Source organism: Arvicanthis niloticus, chromosome 1 (genome assembly GCF_011762505.2).
Source record: "Arvicanthis niloticus isolate mArvNil1 chromosome 1, mArvNil1.pat.X, whole genome shotgun sequence".
Taxonomy (NCBI): domain Eukaryota; kingdom Metazoa; phylum Chordata; class Mammalia; order Rodentia; family Muridae; genus Arvicanthis; species Arvicanthis niloticus.
This window is the reverse complement of record NC_047658.1, coordinates 93,787,984-93,809,369: the sequence shown is the minus strand read 5'-3', so window position 1 is coordinate 93,809,369 and position 21,386 is coordinate 93,787,984. Positions and strand designations below refer to the sequence as shown.

At 48.0% G+C, this 21,386-nt stretch overlaps 3 protein-coding genes across 4 annotated transcripts; all 3 read left to right on the top strand.

The window, feature by feature from the left end:
- The first annotated feature begins 5,979 nt into the window (after positions 1 to 5,979).
- LOC117708252 (sulfotransferase 1A1-like) lies at positions 5,980 to 9,560 on the top strand. The gene is made up of 8 exons (XM_034501730.2): positions 5,980 to 6,138; positions 6,854 to 6,993; positions 7,089 to 7,214; positions 7,296 to 7,393; positions 8,051 to 8,177; positions 8,268 to 8,362; positions 8,846 to 9,026; positions 9,174 to 9,560. Exons 2-8 carry the CDS (start codon positions 6,858 to 6,860, stop codon positions 9,284 to 9,286), a joined length of 876 nt encoding a protein of 291 aa, XP_034357621.1. The 5' UTR covers positions 5,980 to 6,138; positions 6,854 to 6,857; the 3' UTR covers positions 9,287 to 9,560.
- Positions 9,561 to 9,709: 149 nt separating this feature from the next.
- LOC117708234 (structure-specific endonuclease subunit SLX1-like) lies at positions 9,710 to 13,358 on the top strand. Its single transcript, XM_034501707.2, has 5 exons — positions 9,710 to 12,128; positions 12,227 to 12,565; positions 12,830 to 12,957; positions 13,073 to 13,157; positions 13,231 to 13,358. The coding sequence occupies exons 1-5, from the start codon at positions 12,081 to 12,083 to the stop codon at positions 13,258 to 13,260; spliced, it is 630 nt and encodes a 209-aa protein (XP_034357598.1). The 5' UTR covers positions 9,710 to 12,080; the 3' UTR covers positions 13,261 to 13,358.
- LOC117708263 (sulfotransferase 1A1-like) lies at positions 13,272 to 20,217 on the top strand. Of its 2 annotated transcripts, XM_076942508.1 has the most exons (6): positions 13,272 to 13,355; positions 13,495 to 13,559; positions 18,223 to 18,349; positions 18,440 to 18,534; positions 19,610 to 19,775; positions 19,886 to 20,217. In XM_076942508.1, exons 3-5 carry the CDS (start codon positions 18,283 to 18,285, stop codon positions 19,724 to 19,726), a joined length of 279 nt encoding a protein of 92 aa, XP_076798623.1. In that variant the 5' UTR covers positions 13,272 to 13,355; positions 13,495 to 13,559; positions 18,223 to 18,282; the 3' UTR covers positions 19,727 to 19,775; positions 19,886 to 20,217. The 2 variants fall into 2 exon arrangements, with proteins under 2 accessions (XP_076798623.1, XP_034357631.1); XM_034501740.2 differs by lacking the exons at positions 13,272 to 13,355; positions 13,495 to 13,559 and having other exon boundaries at positions 17,765 to 18,349.
- The last annotated feature ends 1,169 nt before the right edge of the window (positions 20,218 to 21,386 follow it).

The following is a 21,386-nucleotide window of genomic DNA, read 5'->3' as shown; positions in this document are numbered from 1 at the left end:
GGAAGAGGTTCTGTCTGCATATATTCCCAAACTGCAGATGCCGCATGCTGGCTGCCAAAGAGACTGATTAAACAGATAGACAACAATAACAAATCCAGGGAGGAGAAACCCCCTGAGAAGCATATTTTTTCTTTGCAGGAAACATGAAACTGGAACAGATCAACCAGCAAACCTGACTTGGGAAGTCCTCAATGTGGAAGGAGACATCACCACCTGTACCTCCAGGGTGGCTCTATTAGACTCTTGGTCTAATGATTTAGACTTATGATTTAGAGGGGAACATTGTTTAGACTCAGGAGAAAACCCACTACCACAGTCACTATAGTTGTTTTTTGGGTTTGAGATTGACTAGAGCAGGAACAGGAATTTCCTTACTTGTTTTGTTAAGATCAAAGCTATGATCAGTTGTGTATTTCTATAGATTTAGATTCTGCTATAACACATTTGTAAACAGAATAGAAGAGGCTTATACTTTTTACTCCTCAGACAGGGAGTTATGTGTTGCCCTTAAAAAAGAGTGTTGCTGTTATGCTGATTATTCAGGCATTGTTAAGTCTCTTGTCTCTTGGGTCCATGCTGTTCAACAAACTGATGGCTTTTGTATGACAACAGATAGATGCTATTCAAATGAAACCCACACAGGTCCATTATTACAGGCTGGAGGTAGGGGATTGTAAAACTTCTGTCATCAAGACTAATGAGGTGTATCCCCTAACTTACACGCTAAGCCGGTTAGTCAATGACAGGTAAGAGAACTCTTCAAGACCCTTGCCCATGAAAAGGGAGGCCTCACCATCCTAAGACAGGAGCTCAACCAATAGCTGTTGAGTTATCCAAAGACAGAAAATGGAGGCTGGGGTCATTTGTTCCAACCTAAGACAGGCACGGTTTCCATAAGTTTTCCCAGCCTTCCCTTTTGAAAAAAAAATTAAAAATGGGGACCGGTGGGGAGCCAACAGAAGGCGGCTATTATCCTTGCAGCCATCTTGAGCCATATACCCTGACCAGAGACTTGATTGCATTAGCCTAAACAGCTGAGCACACTCTGATAACATCTTGCTTTAGATACCCAGGATTTTCCCTTGGGTGCGTGAGACTTAAATGTGTGTGACTTAAGGGTGTGACTTAGAGATCAGATTTAGAGACAAGACCTAAGGGCATGATTAAAGGCTTGACTTAGAGGTGTGGCTTAAAAGTGAGACATATAAAAGGTGAGAGGCAGACAGGAGAGTTCAGAACAATTTGGAGTAACAGAGAATCAGACACTTCAGAGAGTACAACTTGGAACTAGGAATTAGGTTAGAGAGAACAACTTGGAGTTAGTTATTAGACATTAGGCACTTGGCACTTGGAAGAAGAAACTTGGAACTTGGAGGCACTAAGGACTAGGAACTAGGGACTAGGAACTCAAGACTTGGGACTTGGAGAGAAGAAGAGAGACTGAAGAATAAACGGGATTGAATCACATTCTGTCTGGTCTCCATTCCTTGCATCCATCCTCACTCTCTCTTGCTGAATCCTGACCCACAGACCAGAGCTGTTTGGGGCAGTGCGGGCTAACAAGTTAGTCCCCAAGGCTTTTGGCAGTGTGGGTTCAAACACTGACAGAACGGTCCAAGATATTTTGGACCCCAAACATTGGGTAGAACAGTTCTCAACATTTCTGGCCCCCAAGTGTGGGGCAGCTCGGGCCGTGACACCTCAGCCCTTGGCAGTAGCAGGATTAAGAATCAAGACCACACTCAAGTTACATACAGAGTTTAAGACCAGTGGAAACTACACAACACCTCTCAAAGCAAAATAAAATAAAAACAGAGATAGTACAGAAAAAAGAAAAGCACAAGGGTTGTGGAAAATAAAAAATGCAAAAGTGTCTTGGAGTAGCTGCTTCCAGGTTTGGAATGTGGAGCCCAGAAGTCAGGAGAGGCAGTTAAGTTGGAGATTTTCCTGATTTATCCTGTTTTAACTGGTACTGAGCCCAGAGTGTTCAAAGGTCAGCCCTTCAGCACAGTTAAAATCCCTCTTCTTCGTTCTACTAGGAAACTACAGATTCTCATTCCACTCTAGACTCCCCAGCTTCTATACTTTGGGGCTGATGGTGTCTAAGCCCAAATATGCTTTTCAAGTGACCAAGATCTAGAACTGGGAAACCCATCTTAGTACCTTCTACTCTAACTCAACCTCAACCCCCCTGCAGGAAGGAGGCACTGCATGGAGTTTCCTATACATCTGCACAGCTGAGATAGTCACGTCACGAGCTTGTGCCACCTCTGACCCTCTTGTGCTTCTGTTCCCTTTCCTACAGAACTACACACACACACACACACACACACACACACACACACACACACACGCTAGGTAATGTCCCTCACCTCTAAGAGCTGGCAGCCTTCAGCCTTCTCTTAGCTAGAGAGGGTGGGGCCACATAAGAGGCACTCTAGCTTCTCATTGAAGTTATCCAGCCTTCTCCTAGTCCACAAATGCTTACAGACACTGACCTCCCAGGAGCTATGGCTTGTCAAACCCTACACTAACTGGCTTTTCATCACACACACACCCAAAGTATCTTTTTTTTTTTTCCAAGACAGGGTTTCTCTGTATAGCCTTGGCTGTCCTGGAACTCACTCTGTAGACCAGGCTGGCCTCGAACTCAGAAATCCTTCTGCCTCTGCCTCCCAAAGGCTGGGATTAAAGACGTGTGCCACCACTGACCAGCATACCCAAAGTATCTTAATCCCAAGCAATATGCCTCTTCCAAGACAGAACCAGGGTACCGACAGACCTTTACAATGTGCATAGTGCCAAAATGGATTCCTCAAGAGTTCTCTCACACAAAATACCACATGTAGATTTAAGGTTTAAGCTTATTCTGGGGATAAAGAAACAAATTTTAAATAAAAAAAAAGTCACACACACATATATTGTTTATGTGCATGTGTGTACACATATGCATTCATGTGTCAGAAGACAAACCATACCAGTCAGTTCTCGCCTTTCAATGTAAAAGGCCTGTGGACTGAACTCAGATCATGAAGCTTGGCAGCAAATACCTTTACCATCTGAGATATCTTGCTGGTCCAAAAAGACCCTCTGGGTCTTTATCCTTCTAACTCTCCCTACTTCTGAGGCAGCAGGTGTACCAGCAAAGAAGCTTCCCTGTGAGCAAAATGTTGGGAACGATACAGTTCTGAGATGCAACTTGACGCTGTCCCTCCACAGATGCTCTGCTCTGCTAGTGGCCCTCTCTATAGGTACCAATTCTCTGTAGGTGTTATGTTCTGTGAGTGGATCCCCTCTCCATTGGTACCAGTTCTCTTCACAGATGCCTGCTAGTAGATCCCTTGGCTCTAAGGCCTGGCACTGGATCTAAATGCCCAACCACAAGAAAAAAAGATGACACAGTATACAGAGATATGTATTTACAGTTTTCTTCAAAACCAAGGTGAGAAATGCTTTATAGCTTATCTGTAAATGGGAGGAGGCAGACGCTAAGAGAGCACACAGGGTGGTAGTCTCTCCTGGGATATGAGTTTTTCTTATGGTGGCAGAGCTCCTGTAGTGATCCATAATCATTCCAAGCGTGGACATTTTCTAGGGAGACTGGGTGTGTGCACACCTGTAATCCTAGCACTCAAAGAGACGCTGGAGCAGAATTGGAGCCTAGGCTGCAGCCAGGCTACAGTGTGAGAACTTTTCTCTGTCAGGTCCAAAGCTAGCATTCTCCAGGAACTTGAGAAGCAGATTCTCCCTGCTAAAGGAGCCATTTCCTTATCCCTGGCAGAAGGAAGAGATGGCTATCTGTGGAGCCTGTGGGCATAGGAAAGTGCTTACTGGGAGCTCCAGGCTCCTGCAGTAGCCCAAGCACCTGTTACACACTTCAAAGTCCATGCTGGCATCTTGGCTCTTCTCACTCCAACTCCTACCCTAAACTCCCCTAGCCCAGAAACTTCCTTTCTACCAGCTTCCCATAGTCCTTATATCCCAGCTGTTTCTGCTATGACCCCTCCACCCCCAGTCTTTTACTTTGTCCTCATCTCTTGCTGTCCCATACCCAAACTCACTTCTCATGGCCAAGTCGTCTTCTGGTCATATTCAGTCCACTTCTTTCTGGACCCTTGCAGATGTCTATGGCTAAACTCTCCCTCGAATCTACAGTAAAATCCTTCCCCTCAATCATACCTTGAAGTGGTCATGTCATCAGTCTACACAGTTTCAAACAAACAAAATTCTCCCATAGAGAAATGGGAAGTCTGTCCTGTTGCCTGGCTTTGCACGGCTCTTCTCTGAGATGGCAACGCTGTAAGGATCAGGAGACGCACAGCAGAGATGCAGGAGCTCTGCAGCTCCAGTGCAACTTGAGGTTGCATCTTCACTCCAACAGAAGACAAAGGTCAAAGGGGCAGTGGTCTCCTCACTCCTGAAGCTTTGTTTCTCTCAGCTGCAGCCTCTTGATTATACGGAGCCACTTGCAATTCCAGATGGTGAAAGCCTTTCTAGGGACTGATCTTCACAAGTCCTGTGTGGTACTGGATGAGGTGGCCTAGCAGCCATGAAGGCAGGGGCACCATCCAGGGCCTTTAGACTCACACTCCCATGAACACACCTCCAATTCTGTTGCACCTCCAGTTCCCTGACCTTGCTCCTTCCCATGACTCTGGACGTTCCCTGACATCAGCGGTTGCAGGTGTTGCTGTGGTTGCTCTGATCTATGCCCAAGGTGTCCTCAAGACTGGCTTGGAGCCAGCAGGTGTGTGACTGCTCCTTCCCATCTGTCTACTTTCCTCCCTTTGCTACAGTGGGTTAATTAGAAAAGCCCCATTGATCTACCTTAAGTTTAGGTGAGTGAGGAAGGAGCCAGAAGCAGAGCAAAAATAATCCCACTCTCCTTGTGTTGAGGCCCACACTCTGCCTCAACACTTTGCCTCAACGCTTTGGGGCTAAGTGCTCTGGTCAAGAGAGAGAATGCTGGGCAAGCGACTCGAAGAATGGAGACAAGCCAGGGTGTGATCAAGTCTCATCTCTATTTTCTCAAATCTCTCCTCAAGTCTCTTTTTCTCAAGTCTCTTATCAAGTCTCTTACCAAGTCTCTTCTATCAAGTCTCTCTTATTGAATCTCTCCTTTCTCAAGTCTCTCCTCTATTTTCTCACGTCTCTCTTCTATTGAAGGGAATTGTGAGGTATTTTTATACACAAGCAGGAGAACACAGGTGAAAACAGTTTACCACGTGCACCATACAGCTGAGGTCACTAAACAGCAATACAAGCTATGTGGGATAAACAATATACGTATCAGAGTGTGCTTCAGCTGTTACAGGCTTTTGACAACCAAGTCTTTCATCAGGGTATATAGTTCCAGATGGCGGCAAAGTTGATCTAGCCGCTTTCTACTAAAGTCGGCTCCCAACATCCTTGTAGCCTTCTGCTGTTGGGAGCCGACTTTTAACAGAAAGCGGCTATCAGCTTTGTAGCCATCTTGAGCCATATACCCTGACATGAGACTTGGATTACAATAGCCTACAACAGCTGAGCACACTCCCATAATCTTGGTTTAGATACCTTGGGTGTGTGAGATTAAAGATGTGTGAGATTGAATGTGTGTGACTTAAGAGTGTGACTTAGAGATCAGATTTAGAGACAAGACCTAAGCGCATGATTAAAGGCGTGACCAAAAGGCATGGCTTAAAAGTGAGACAGGGGGGGGGGGAGGGAGAGAAAAAGAGAGATGGGACAAGAATTAAGACCTGATCACACACCCTGTCTTATCTCCATTTTTTGCATTGCTTGCCCCTCCCGCCCCACTCTCTCTCTCATGACCAGAGCACTTAGCCCCAAAGCATTGAGGCAGAGTGCGGTCTTCAACATTCTGCCAGGCTTTGTTTTGTTTTGTTTTGTTTTGTTTTGTTTTCAACAGGATAAATCCACAGTCCACAGTAGGGGTAACAGAACTCCGCCCCATTCCACTTCCTCCCCTTTTTCTTTCTGGAGAACAGCCAGTCCTAGCACTATTTCCACTCCCTCCCACTTGGGACACAAAATCTTTAGCTCAAAGACCAATTCTGCATTCCCCACATTGCAACGCCTACACAAAGATCACTACCACGGAGCACTGGAAAGAAAGGCTAAGAACCCCAGGATCAGGTGAGTGGCAGAAGGGGGTGGCCACCTTGTCCTGCCCAGATACTGGTTCCAGTATTCTTCAACTGCCACCTAGTCCTTATGCTTTTATTAGTCTACCTGACCACTGCCTGAGCCTCTAGCCTCTCTGCTTTCCCTATGCATACCCCGCCTCAGAAGAGCAATGTAGCTTGTCCCCCCCCCCTTCTCTGCCTGGTTTTAGAATCCTTTTCATCTTAATACAAAGTCTCTCCCTACCCTGCGACAAGCTTAATAGCTAAATTGTTTATATTTGTCTCAGAGCAAAACGCCTTATCAGTTCTAGATGGGCTGAGGCATTTCAAAAGGTAACAGGAAGTCCAAGGGAAAAAAATGGGGAGAGGCCATGGACTGACAACTGCACCAGGTAGGAGTAAAGAGACTCAGCTGGTGCCCAACGTTTTCTTATGTATGTGCTGGAATACACTGGGAAACATCAAACATTGTACTGATTCTACCTGAGAGTGCTTTACTGCCTGGACTATGTATGTTTGGGCACTAGGGACATAAAACTTTCCACAGGTGAGCAGACCTATGGCACAGTAGTGACTTTTGGTGGAGATGGATTTGCCTTTGATCCCAGATCCACCTGCTACCTTTGGTGGGCTTGCCAAAGCTTCAGGATCCCAATCTTAAATGATTCAGCACATGGTACTGTGAACTTGCTAGAAAAGTGAGTTTTACTCTGTTCTCAATGCAGCAACATGGAGTTCTCCCGTCCACCACTGGTGCATGTAAAGGGTGTCCCACTTATCAAATACTTTGCAGAGACAATTGGGCCACTGCAGAACCTCACAGCCTGGCCTGATGACTTGCTCATCAGCACATACCCAAAGTCTGGTGAGTAATGGTTCCTCCCTCCACCCCTGCATACACACTTTGGTAAGCAGGTCATGACTCTGAGGCCTGCTCACCTCCTGCTCCTCCCTTCCCAGGTACTACCTGGATGAGTGAGATCGTGGATATGATCTATCAGGGTGGCAAGCTAGATAAGTGTGGCCGGGCTCCCATCCATTTCCGAGTACCCTTCCTTGAATTCAAATGCCCAGGGGTTCCCTCAGGTATGTGCATGGAGGTGATAGAAACAGGTGGAGAAAGGTAGAACCAGGCCCCAGTTTAACAAAGTTCCCTGTTCAACTAAGGCCTGGAAACTTTGGAAGAGACACCAGCCCCACGGCTTCTGAAGACACATCTGCCCCTCTCCTTGCTCCCTCAGAGTCTGCTGGATCAGAAAGTCAAGGTAAAAACAAACAACAAAAACCCCCAGTTACGGTAGTACCTTCCAGCCTTTGGGAAATAGAGACAGAAGGATTGGGAGCATCTATTAAACAGCAAGTTCAAAACCATGTGTCACTCAAAAAGACAGAGAAAAAGAAAGAAGGAATGGAAGGGGAAGGGTGAGAGGAGGCAAGGGGCCTTTGCTGGTCATCGTTGCTTTGGTTAGATCTGCTGGGAATTGTGAAACTTCTCAATCCTTGTTTCATCTCATATGGAGGGTTCCTGGCTGTCACTCTGGAAGGGCTCAGATAACAAGGAAAATGGAAGTCTTCCATGTAAATTAAAGATGCAGAGTCTTGGTGTTCATAGGACATAGAGGAACAGGCTGATGGGACTCTGGCTTACCATGTGGATGTGCTGACAACAAAGGAGTCAGATGAAACAGTTCAAAGAATAGCTGGGACTTTGGTATCAGAGAAGGGACAATCTTAGGACAATGATGCCCATACCATGAGATCTCAACAACCCACCTGCCAGTCCTGTTTTCTCTTCTGCCATCCCAAAAAGAAGTGCTTGGAATTCCCAAGTACTAAAAGGTCCCACCACCTCACTTGGTCTTATGAAGAGTGACCGAAAAGCAAGAGAAGAAACCAGAACCAGGGGTTGTCTTCCCCTGCAGGTGATCTACATTGCCCGGAATGCAAAGGATGTGGTTGTCTCCTATTATAACTTCTACAACATGGCCAAGGTGCACCCTGACCCAGGCACCTGGGACAGCTTCTTGGAGAACTTCATGGAGGGGAAAGGTGGGTGTGAGTCTGCAGCAAGGAGGGGCTGGACCTGAGGGGCTCAGCTATGGCTCAAGAGGCCCGTGCCCACACCCTGTCCTCTACCAGTGTCCTATGGGTCGTGGTACCAGCACGTGAAGGAGTGGTGGGAGCTGAAAAACACTCACCCTGTTCTCTATCTCTTCTATGAAGACTTAAAGGAGGTAAGTCTGCCTGCTCTCACTTCCTTCTGTGCCACACCTGCTGGGCAGGAACCTTACCTGGCCCTGGCCTGGCCCTCTGAGCCCCATCCCATCCTAGCCCCACTGCAGACCAGCACTTCCTGTCCTACCTCCTGCTAAGGACCACAGCACAGCTCAGCAGAGAACACTGCACAGTCGTTATCTTGCAGTAGATGTCAGTCATATGTGCCACCATTGATCTGGTGGCTTGCTGATCTTGCTTCTCACTGCTCCAGAGGTGCCAAGCTTGGGCACCAGCGACCAAAGTCTGTCCCTGTTCTCTCCCAGAAGGAACCCACAGTGATCATGCCAAGATGGCAGGGTAGGAAGCTACCTATTTTCCCTAGGGTAAGAGGTTTAGAATCAAGGCACCAGGTTTGTGAATTCCTTAGCAGAAGTGACCTGCTCCCTGCAGGTGACTGTCCAACCTTATTACATCCAAACTGAGATCCTCTTCCTGTTCAGAACCCCAAAAGGGAGATCAAGAAGATTCTAGAGTTTTTGGGGCGCTCTCTACCTGAGGAGACTGTGGATTTCATTGTTCACCACACATCTTTCAAGAAAATGAAAGAGAACCCCATGACTAATTACACAAACGCCCCCAGGGAATTTATGGACCACAGTGTTTCTCCCTTCATGAGGAAAGGTTGGTAGTAGCCTGGATGGGCATTTGAAGTATTTGGGAAAGGGAGGTTGGATTTAGCCAGTAAAATCTTCAGAGTCACAATGGTTCTCTTCTGTGTCTGTGACTAAGTCTCAGTCTGTCTCTGTCTCTGTTGCCCTCTCTCTCCAGGTACCGTTGGGGACTGGAAAAATGCCTTCACTGTAGCCCAGAATGAGCGCTTTGATGCCCACTATGCTAAGACAATGAAAGGCTGTGAGTTCAAGTTCCGCTGTGAACTATGAGTAGATATGGCTATACTGGGAACCAAGGCAAACTGACACAGCCCACCATGATCTCAAAAGTAAAATGTGATGTGTTCAATCTACTTGTCGCATGCCTAGTGGAAATCTGAACTAAGAGCATAGGATGGGGATGAGAATAGGGAAGAGGGTTTTATCAACATGTGTCAGGAAAGCAATCAGTGCTAACACTGAGAAAGAACCTAAAGTACACACATGCAAAAATAGTAAGATAAACTGTGTTTTACCTGAAACAATAAATGCCACTGGGAGCTGACTGGACCTTTTATCTCCTTCTTGCGGCCATCAATCCCACATGCCTGATGGAGGAGGGCAAGAGGGTCTGACGAGAGAGGCCCAGGAGACATGGTGAGAGGGAAGAGTATTTATTTGATCATAGGAACTCCTTTGTTGCCTTCTCCCATGAGGTTGGCAGTAGCAGATTCAAGCCTGCCAGCCCGATTCACCTCCTGTGATTCCCTTGCTGTGATAAAACACCATGACCAAAAGTTTACTGGGAAGGAAAGGGTTTATTTGGCTTACACTTCCACGTAAATGTACTTTTATTTCCTCAGATAAAGGGATGAGAAGAGAACCATACCCCAGCTATGCCTACATACTGCTTGGGCTGAGCCAGAGCATTTCTTTCTCTGTTCTAACTATCCCTGGGCCTACCCCTGCAAACTTCTAGCCTCTGTACAATCCAGTCTTCCAAGATGGCTGACTCAATCTCGATTCTCTCCGCTTCTGACTGAATTGCTCGGCTTGGCCTCATACTAACCTTGACATTCTGTTCTAATCTTCTGGCTCCTTCTCATTCTCTGGCTCAGTCTGTCTTCATCTGTTCTAGCTTGATCTCTCTGAAACCTGTCTCTGTAGTAAAACTGCCCTGATCAAACTTCCATACACATACGCCCCTCCCTCCCTTAGCTCTAAAGTAGCCTCTCTTTCCTGTGCTATTCTCCTGCGAGTTGAGCATCTGCCCCTTAATTAGATGTCATTTTCAAACATGGCTGCTTCTACAAACTCACCTCACCTTCATTGTTAGGGATTAAAGGGATTGTTTGCATTCCAGCAGATCATACTGTGATCCAGGCCATGTTGGCATTCCAGCCTGATCATATAGACCTAGGTCTTTGGATGTGATCCCTTAGCACAGCAGCCATGTTGCTGGATTAAAATTCCTCTACACATCCAGTTCGCTGTTCATCATTGGAGGACAACAGGACAGGACCTCAAACAAGAGCTGATGCAGAGGCTGGGCCTTCTCACATCAGGAAAATGCTTGATTTTATGGAAGAATTTTCTCCACTGAGGCTTCCTCTTGTGTCAAGTTGACATAAAACTAGCCAGCACAGTGCTATCAACAGATGAATGGGTGAAGAAAATGGGACATATTCAATGTGCATGTTTTTGTTTTTTATTTATTTTGAGACAGGGTTTCTCTGTGTAGCCCTGGCTGTCCTGTAGACCAGGCTACAGGACATTCTGTAGACCAGGCTATCCTGGAACTCAGAAATCCAACTGCCTATGCCTCCCAAGTGGTGGCATTAAGGGTGTGTGCCACCACTGCCCGGCTAAGGTGCACGTTTTTTAAAACCTTTTATTTTTATTTGATTAATGTGTGTGTGTGTGTGTGTGTGTGTGTGTGTTTAATTAAACTTACTTCATCCTAAGTGCACTGAGTTCATACAGTGCTCTTAGATATCAGAAGAGGGCGCCAGACGCCTTGCAGTGGGAATTACAAACTGTTCTGTGTTGTGGCTTGTACTCTACCTCAACGCTTCTGCCTCAACGCTTTTGGGGGCTTAGTGCTCTGGTCAAGAGAGAGCCTGTGGAGCAAGCGATGCGGAAAATGGAGACAAGTCAGGGTGTAATTCATTCAGTCTCTCCTTCATCAAGTCTCTCTTATTGAGTCTCTTTTTTTTATCACGTCTCAAGTCTCTTCTTATTGAAGGGAATTCTGAGGTATTTTTATACACAAGCAGGAGAACACAGGTGAAAACACTTTACCACGTGCATCATATAGCTGAGGTCACTAAACAGCAAAACAAGCTATGTGGGATAAACAATATACTTATCAGAGTGTGCTTCAGCTGTTATAGGCTTTTGACAACCAAGTCTTTCATCAGGGTATATGGTTCCAGATGGCTGCAAAGTTGATCTAGCCGCTTTCTACTAAAGTCGGCTCCCAACAGTTCTGAGCCCAGGTCTCCCACAAGAGCACGTGCTCCTAACTGAATCACCTCTCCAGCCAATATGCAGTTTGACTCCGCCACAAGGAGGAGTGAAATTATACCACTGATGAGAAAGTGGATGGAACTGGCCATCATCATGTCAAGTGAGATAATGGACAAATATCTCAAGTTTTCTCCCATTTGGAATTTAAAGAAAGTGGGAAGAGAACTATTTGGAATGAAAAAGACCAAAAGGAAAGGGGAGTGTGTGTGGTTATAATAAGTAATGTCAAAATACATTCCATAAGTAGGAGAATACTAACGCAACCCATTATTTTGTACAGTTACTATACAATAGCAAAACTTGTTTCAAAGACCGGGATCAGGAGACAGGGGCCCTGGCCAACAAGGCTGGGGCTAGGGTACAACTTCCCAGGGACTGGGCGAGGAGCCTGAGGTTGGCAGGTACAGGGTCCTGTGCCTCCATGAAAGAGTCAAGTTCTAATGGCCGGGTGTGAAGCGGTGTGGCTGTACTCTGAGTGTGAACTGAAGACTCAGCTTCTAACTGGGTTGAGTTGAGATGGGGACTCACTGGCCACGCCCCTCTCCTTCCAAGGGACATGGTGCTGATCATACACGGTTTCCCGTCTGCTGTGGCCGCCCTTCGGGTAAGAAAGCTGTCTTAAGGGCGGGCTAGACTGGTTTGTCTATATCGGACCTTACTGGGGACCACCCTGACCTTGTCTTGGGTCGTCCCCTTCTATAGTTTGAGTGGGCCTGGCAACATCCTCAAGCTTCACGCCGCCTGACACACGTGGGGCCGCGCCTGCGCAGTGAGGCTGCCTTTGCCTTCCACTTGCGCGTGCTGGCGCACATGCTTCGAATTCCTCCGTGGGTGCGCCTTCCTCTGACACTGCGCTGGCTGCGACCTGACTTCCGCCATGAACTCTGTCCAGCGCCACCACCACACATGCCCATTGCCTTTGGACCACCACCACCTCAGCCCTTGGTCTCAAAACGACCCACTGCAAGTGAGGCTGACAGCCAGCAACAGCTGGAACTAGGTGCCAAGAACAGCTGCACTTTGTGTGCCCGTATGCTGCAGGTAAGGGCCTTAGGGGTTGAGACTTGGGACTTTGCCCACCCTGACACGTGTCTGGTGAGAAGGGCGGTTCTTTCTGCTCTTTCTGGACCTGTCAGGACCTGCCAGGGGCCTTTAGAGCCTCTGAATGGACAACCAGCCACCCTGTGAGATCTTCCCTGGCCTCCTGAAGTCACAGCTCTTTCTCTGTCACTTTCTTGCCTCGTATGCTGTGTGTTGCTTGCTCTCAGTTACTTCAGGTTGCTTCTCATCAGCCACTTTTGACAGGATGAAGAGGGCCCCTTGTGCTGCCCCCACCCTGGTTGTTCCCTAAGGGCCCATATCATCTGCTTGGCAGAGGAGTTCCTGCAGGAGGAGCCCGGGCAACTTCTGCCCCTAGAGGGCCATTGTCCTAGGTGAGTCCAGGCCCTCTTCCCAGCCTGTGTAGGCCTGGGGAGAAGGTGCCCCATGTGCCAGTCCTGGCTCACTGAACCCTCACTCTGACATCTCCACCAACCGCATGTTTGGCAGCTGCAAGAAGTCTCTACTTTGGGGAAACCTGGTTGGGCAGTGCCATGTGGACACCGAGGAGGAAGAGGACTTGGAATTAGAGGAGGTGAGAGGTGACACTGGCCCCTCCGTGCCCCAGTCCTCCTAGACTACTTCTGACCCACTCTTTGTCCTTACAGGAACACTGGACAGACTTGCTGGAGACTTGATCCTGTGTCCCCAACCTTCATCCCTGCACCTTTTCTGCCTCTCTCTCCAGTAACTGGCAGCTTTTATTGAGCACAATAAAAAGGCTGAGTTAAGGGTACCTTCTGATGTTTTCTCAGAGCCAGGAGAGGGAGGGGAGGGAGTGAAGTGGAGGCTTTGGCCTGATTGTGTGGACTCCCTACCTCCCTTACCTTTTCCAGAGGTAACAGCTACTGTTTTCATTCGCTTCCCCATAGCTATGATTAATGTTGGGACCAGTAACTCGGAGGAGGAGAGGGATTGTGTCATCTTCCACTTCCAGGTAACAGCTCATCAGTGAAGGATGTTTGGGTGGGAACTCACGGCAGGAACCCAGAACAGAAACCATGCAGGAGGTTGCTTATTGGCTCCATCTCTCTGGCTGGTGCTTCAGTCAACTCTTATATAACCCAGAACCTCCAGCCTAGGGGTGGCACTGCCCACAGTGGACATGAGCCTTCTGACATCAGTCAACAATAAAGAAAATGCCCCACAGACAGGCCCATAGGCCAGTCTGGCTGAGACAGTCTCCTGACTGTGGAACCCTCCCATAAGACTGGGCTGTGTAAAGTTGACAACTGAAACTAAATAGGAGAATAATTAACAGCTCAGAGAGTAGCACCCGTGACTTGGAGCCTCTGATGGGAGCACAAAGGTCCTGGTGCTCACACATAAGCACCAGGGAAAACAGGAATGCTAAACATGCAGGTTTGTCTTATCCAGGGAAAAGATGTATAATCTGTTTTCCCCCCAACACCCAGAAAGCCGGGAGGAGAGGTGACCAATAGCCTAGATAACCCCTGTGCTATTTACAGGGCCAGGCCATACCTTGAATCCCAAAAGCTCACACAACCAGGCCCATGTGACCTCTGTGCCATCTGTATGACCGAGACACCACCAGGTCCTCCCCTAGGCTTTACCACAGGTAGCCTATGTAGAACCCACCTTCATGGAGGAAGTAACTATTTTGAGAAGAATTCAGATGTAATTATGCCTCCTTGTGAACATGGGAATGTGGCACAACAGAAAACTTTCCCAAATTATACTGCACTTACATATGTTAAGCCTAAAATAGACCGCCTGGTATCAGACTCTAGAAGTTTGAACCACCAAGAGCTACTGTGCCCTGGATTCCTTCATGCCTCAAATCTGGTCATTCCTCTGCTGACCCTGGTGTTTGCAGGGACCCCCCACAAGCCTCCAAAGCCAAGCTTGCTGCTGGATCTTAATCTAAATGTTTTGAACTTTCGAGTTGCAACCTACACCAAGTCAGTCCGACCACCCAGCCTCAATAAGCCAAATTAAAAGCAGAAAAAGGAGATTTATTCAGTGTGGCTATATTGGGAATAGGGACAAAGAGATGCAGCAACCCCCCTAGAGTCCATCTTCAGGGCCTGAACGAGATAAAGGTTTAGATAGAGGTCCAAGGATATGCACATCTTCGAAGTCTCTGTTGTTAAGATGCAGTCATACCCACCTGTGACATGTCATCTGGGCTTCCATCTCACCCAGAAAGGTGGCAGGACAAATGTGGACCTATGTGAGGTCTCTTTGGGAAACAACTTCCCCTTCTAGCTGGGCCTTTTCTTTTTCCCAGCATATTATTCCTGGAGGAAATTTACAGTTCTTTGGGGTCCACTGTTTCATAGGGACAGCTTGAGAGACACTAGTGTCTACTTGGATCTTCTTTTCTGCCAGGCCAGTTATATAAACACTATAGCTAAGGTGCTGATGGGAGAGGCTGACCGCTCCCTAGAGCCCCGTGGTTCACCCAGCCTGCTATTCTGGCTCTCTTCCCAGAACTCGAGGCAGGGTTCTCTCCTAGGGTCCTTAGGAGGCTGATCATTATCAGCTGTGTTAATAAGGGTCCCTCTAGGACCCTTAGAATGCCTGCTCTTTCCACAGCTTCCCCTGTCCAGACCCCCTTGGGCCACTCCCTTCACTCTGGTTTCAAATTCTCACAAACCAGGGAGTTCTCACAAAACCAGAGAAAGCTTGACCTCAGCTTGTTTTCTCACTGCTGGTCTGCAGCCAACAGAAAGGAAAGTAGTCTTCTCCCATCTCATCCTGTCAAGCTCTCCCTGCAGGGGTGGAGTTTCCAGAGCCAGCCCAGCTGTAGATCATTGTTGGGAAAACAAAACAACCCACCCATAGGCGCTTTCTCCACCTGCCGTCCTTTCACTATGTGTACCTCAAGGCCTACCGATTTTTCCTTTGCAGATGTAGTTTCCTTGGTTCTACCAGGGGTTCTATAGGGGGTAACCGAGCATCCCATTTCCAACCCCCACTTCCTCCATGAAGGCCAGGGAGTCCTAAGGCTGGGCTCTAAGCCCCTCCCACCTGGGACCTCAAAACCCTCTGCTGGAAGTATCCATACACAATAAGCTGTGAGCCCAGGAAGTCACAGACCAGATCCTCCTGTGTGTGCGCCTGTGTAAGGTGAATGGGCCAGCCTTCCCTCTGCCCAGCTCCTCACTCTAACGAGCTCCATGAGGCTTCTCTGGTTGTGTGGGCCTCTCCCATTTGATCTCTCCCCTCTGTGCTCTTTGTCCAGGCTTCCCCATCTTAGTGGGGCAACTCCAGTTGACAGGCAGAGCTTTGCTTAGGCCCAAACACTAAGAGCCCCTCACTCTCAAACAAGCTCAGTGCCTCGACTAACTGCATTTGTCCTGGTGCCAAATAAGTCCAGACCCTGAGTGGTGGCCTTTTGTGGAGAGCCTGAGAAGGTCCTGGAAACAGGAGGGCATGGCTACAGGCTGACAGTTGGGAGGTAGTTGGAGAAACAAAGCTGGCTGCAAGCTGTGAGCATGGGCAGGTCCAGGGGACTTTCTATGGTACAGTATGGCATCCCCTGGAAAGCTAATGACTTTGCGACTGGACTTTACCCTCCGTAGTTCTATAATGGGGGCTGGAGAGCTGGCTCAGAGGTTAAGTGGCTGTTCTAGCACAGGACTAAAGTTCAATTCCTAACATCCACATGGTGTCTCACAACCACCTACAACTTCAATTCCAAGGAATCCAATGGCATAGTCTAGTTTCTGAGGGACTAGGCAGACTGGAGTACACTGCAAACAAAACACACAGATAAAATAATAAAGTTAAATATTAAAAAAACTGTTCTTTAATGGTCTGAATACCTGTGAGATCCAGGGGTCATGGGAGGTTCTAGAGGTGAGCTGGCATACAGCCACATTGGTGACCACTGCCCTGAAATTAGACCTGCCTCCCAGGCACTTGCTGACTCTGAGAGCTCCAGCGGAGTACTCTCCTGCCCGAGACCTCCTGGTCTTTCTCTTGACTCCAAGAGCACCTTATATGGTAGTGGTGTGCTACTGACAGAGGTGGGCTGGCTGTTTCAGCAACATGGAGCTGGTGTAGGAAACCTGTCCATCACTAGTGATTCTGAACGGCATCCCAATGGACAAAGACTTTGCAGAGGGGACTGCTGCACTCAAAACTTACAAGCCTTTCCTGATGACCTGCTTTTCAGCACATTCCCAAAATCCAGTCACCCAGGAGAGTCCCATAACTAGCTCTGTAGCTGCCACCATGGCAGGCAGAGCCAAGCCCTCAACCCCAGTCAAGTTCTACTCCCCCCTCTCCAGGTACCACCTGGGTCACTGAGAGACTGGACATGATCTATCAGGATGTTGACCTAGAGAAGTGTCGCTAGGCCCCATCAAGTTTCAGGTTCCCTTCCTAGAGTTCAAAAGCTCTGGTGACCCCTCATGTATATGGAGAAATATTAGGAAAATGACATGCAGTGAGACAGGACCAGGGTCTTGAAGCTCTGGAAAACACTCCAGCCCTGAGATTTCTCAAAACACACTTGCCTGTGTCTCTGGTCCCCCAGAGCTTGCTGGATATGCCTTTGGTCTTGTGCAGCTGAGGTCTTATCTGCCTCATGAAGTGAGAGGCCATTGTCCTGTCAGTGTTGTGGGGTTCAGGGTACAGGTCTGAGAGAAGGGGAGTCACAGAAAAAGGCACTCACAGAACATGGAAGAGCACTGGCTAGTCCCAGATCTGCCTTGTTCTAGTACAGGTATGGTAGCCCCTCAGGAGAGAAACCTGTTTTAGACATCTGCATAGGTGGCTTGTCCTTGCTGCAAATAAAATAGAACTCCAGGTTCCTTCTGAATCTTGGCTTCAGGCCACAGTATACCTTTTTTCTGGGTTGTACTGAGGCAGGACATCACAGTAAAAGTGCATGCAAGGGGGAACAGTAAAGAATGAGACACCCTCCCCCCAACACCTCAGGCAAAGCCATCCAACCACGAGTCATGAGTGGATCGATCTTGTTAGGTCAGTCCTCGTGAGCTCGTCGTCACTTCACAACAGTGCTGCCCAGCTAGAGTGACACCTTCAACAAGAGTGCTTTGGGGAGACTCCATGTCTAACCCAAGCCAGAAACCAAATCCCAGGTCAATGGTACCCGTATCACAAGGCTGCAACAGTCCAGCTTTCAAGCCGGTTTCTCCTTTGCCACAGAAGATTCCCTCAGTGTGCTGTGAAGAGTGACAGGAATACAGCATGGGTCAACATAGAGTCACATGCCTTTAATATGGGCACTGGAGAAGCTGACAGGTCTTTATGAATTTGAGGGTAGCCTGGTCTACATAGTGAATTCCAGCTCACCCAGAGCTACTCTCCAACTCTCAAACAAAACAATAACAAAACAAAACACAGCCAGATGTGATGTTGCAAGCTTTTAATCCCAGCATTAGGGAAACAGAGACAGGCAGAATTCTGTGAGTTCAAGGCCAGCCTGGTCTGCACAGTAAGTTCCAGGACAGACAAATCTGCATAATGAGACCGGGTCCCTAAACTCAACAATATCCCAAACCTCTCTACCAAGCCAAGAAAAGACTGTATGATGGGGTAGAGCCAGGATTGGACTGGTTTTGGGATATGATGATGGTATTGGGGAGGGTCGTCTTGCCTTGCAGGTGACCTACATTGCCCGGAATGCAAAATATGTGGTTGTCTCCTAATATAACTTCTACAACATGGCCAAGTTGCACCCTGACCCAGGCACCTGGGACAGCTTCTTAGAGAACTTCATGGAGGGGAAAGGTGGGTGTGAGTCTGCAGCAAGGAGGGGCTGGACCTGAGGGGCTCAGCTATGGCTCAAGAGGCCCGTGCCCATGCCCTGTCCTCTCCCAGTGTCCTATGGGTCGTGGTACCAGCACGTGAAGCAGTGGTGGGAGCTGAAACACACTCACCCTGTTCTCTATCTCTTCTATGAAGACATAAAGGAGGTAAGTCTGCCTGCTCCCACTTCCTTCTGTGGCCTGTGCCACACCTGCTGGGCAGGAACCTTACCTGGCCCTGGCCTGGCCCTCTGAGCCCCATCCCATCCTAGCCCCACTGAGACCAGCACTTCCTGTCCTACCTCCTGCTCAGGACCACAGCACAGCTCAGCAGAGAACACTGCACAGCCCTTATCTTGCAGTAGGTGTCAGTCATATATGCCACCATTGATCTGGTGGCTTGTTGCTCTTGCTTCTCACTGCTTCAGAGGTGCCAAGCTTGGGCACCAGTGACCAAAGTGTGTCCTGTCCTCTCCCAGACGGAACCCACAGCTGTGCCCTTCCCCCCCAGCCTTGAGCAGGCCTGAGAGACCTTGTTTACCACAACAGACCAAGTGATAGGATCTAGGTGGAGTTACCCACCTTGGCTGCACAGAACACAGAAGCAGAACTGCCCCTGGGCTTGCCTTGAGACATCTCTGACCGTGACCTAGAACAGATTATGGATTATCCCACCCATCTCCTGCTGAAACCAGGAGGGGTTGTGGGTTGGGCCTTCCCCTTTAAATTGAGAGCTGAACATTAAAGCTTTGAGCCTTGATCAGAGAACTTTGTCTTGGCTTCATCTCTTCTCCCCCTCTGCCCCCTTTCATTCCCAGCCCCCTTTCAGGTGAACCCAGTTGACTTGTGGCCGTGGGCAGCTACACACGGTGATCATGCCAAGATAGCAGGGTAGAAAGCTACCTATTTTGCCCCAGGGGAAGAGGTTCAGACTTAAGACACTGGGAGTTAAGAGGTCCTGTCATGGGCTGAAGAGATGGCTCAGCAGTGAAGAGCACTGACTGCTCTTCCAGAGGTCCTGAGTTCAATTCCCAGCAACCATATGGTGGCTTACAACCATTTATAATGGACATCTGATGCCCTCTTCTGGTGTGTCTGAAGACAGCGACAGTGAACTCACATACATGAAATAAATTTTTCTTTAAAAAAAAAAAAAAAAAAGAGGTCCTGTTATATCTGAGAGGTGCCTCCCTTTAACCTAGTGAGTATCAAGTCTCAGCTGAAGCATTGTTCTGTGCTCCAGAACCCAAAAAGAGAGATAAGGAAGATTCCCGGGTTTTTGAGATGCTCCCTGCCTGAGGAGACCATGGATCTCATCATCTGTCACAAAACCTTGAAGAAAATGAGGAGAACCCCATGACTACACCACTCTCCTGGCACCACATGGACCACTCCATTTCCCCTTTCAGGTGGGAAGATGGGTCTTGGGCAGCATGGATATCTAGGGAGACTGGAACCAGACAAAGGCACTTGGGCTTTCCCTGTGGTGATTGGCTCATCTCTCTTCCCTTCCTCCCAGGCTTTGCTGGGGACTGGAAAACACCTGCACTGTGGCCCCAATGAGTGCTTTGATGCCCACTACACTGAGCCGATGACAGACTGTGACCTCATCTTTCTCGAGCAGGTCTGAATGACAGAATGAGTAGTCACTGCAGACAACTGTTGATACCACTGTGACAAGACCTTGGGAGTAAAGGAGGATGTCTTCCACCTACCCCTTCTCTGACAGGTCAGGGAAAACCCAAGCTGAAGGAATAACTACCAAAGACAAAACTTTAACTTAAAAAGGGCTGAGATTCGATATTAAATGGATCTGTTAGCCTGTTAGGTCCACATCAGATATCACCAGAAAGGGAAAAAAGTTGTTGTTTTTGTGTTTTCTGTGTTTTTTAATGCCATAGGCATAGCACTGAGAATTTAAGGATGATCTAATATCCTAAAACACAAACAAAAGGTGCGATGTGGTAGCACCTGTCTTTAATCCTAGCGTTACGGAAAAAGAGGCAGCTAGATCTCTGAGAAAATGTGGGGGCTCCAGGCAAGCCAGGGCTCCACAGTGACAGCCTAAGAATAAATGAGTCAGAGCAGGCAGAGCACAGGCTTCTACTCACAGCACTTTCAAGGTAGAGACAGGAGAACCAGACAGATGTGCAAGGTCATTCTCCAGTACATAGCAAATCCCAGGCCAGCCTTGGCTCATCACACACTGCATCAAAAAGAAGAAAAAGAAGGAGAAGGAATAAAGCTGGCAGGCCTGGGCATCCATAGAAGTTCAAATCCAGCCAGGGTCACATAGAGCAAGGCTGTTTCAACACCACTCAAAAGAACTGAAAAGCCAAGAAAGGATATTGGAGCAGCTGAGATATTCCCATCTCATGTCCTGCCTTGTCCAGGAATGGTGTGAAGCTTGCTGGGGGCAGAATTTCTACTTGATCACAAAAGCCCTTTGGCTTTTTACACCCAGTAACAGGCAGTGATCGTCCACTGCTTTATGAGTCTGCCCAGCAGACCTTCCACTCTCTGAACCCAGCCCATCTGCCCTTGTATGTGACAGGTCTGCTGTACCATTTGTCATACCTCCCACAGGTAGATGGGGCTGAGGTGCCCATTCTTATTCCAGCCAATCAACAATTAGAGAGACAGAGACCCAATCCATGCTACATACCAGGTACATAGCTTTTCAGTGCTTCTCCACCTTCCTAATGCTGTGATCTTTCAATTCAGTTCCTCATGTTGTGATGACTTCCAACCATAAAATTATTTCATTGCTACTTCAAAACTGTAATTTTGGTACTGTAATTATGAACTGTAATGTAAATATCTGACGTGGAAGATATCTGATATGTGACCCCTGTGAAAGGGTTGATACCCCAAGGGGTTGAAACCCACAGGTTGAGAACTATTGCTTAGACCAATATAAAAAGTGAAGGGAGAGGAATCACCAGATAGCAAACTCCAAACCCAAATCCAAAAACTCCAAGCTTCAGGGGTTGGAGAGATGGCTCAGCAATTAAGAGCAC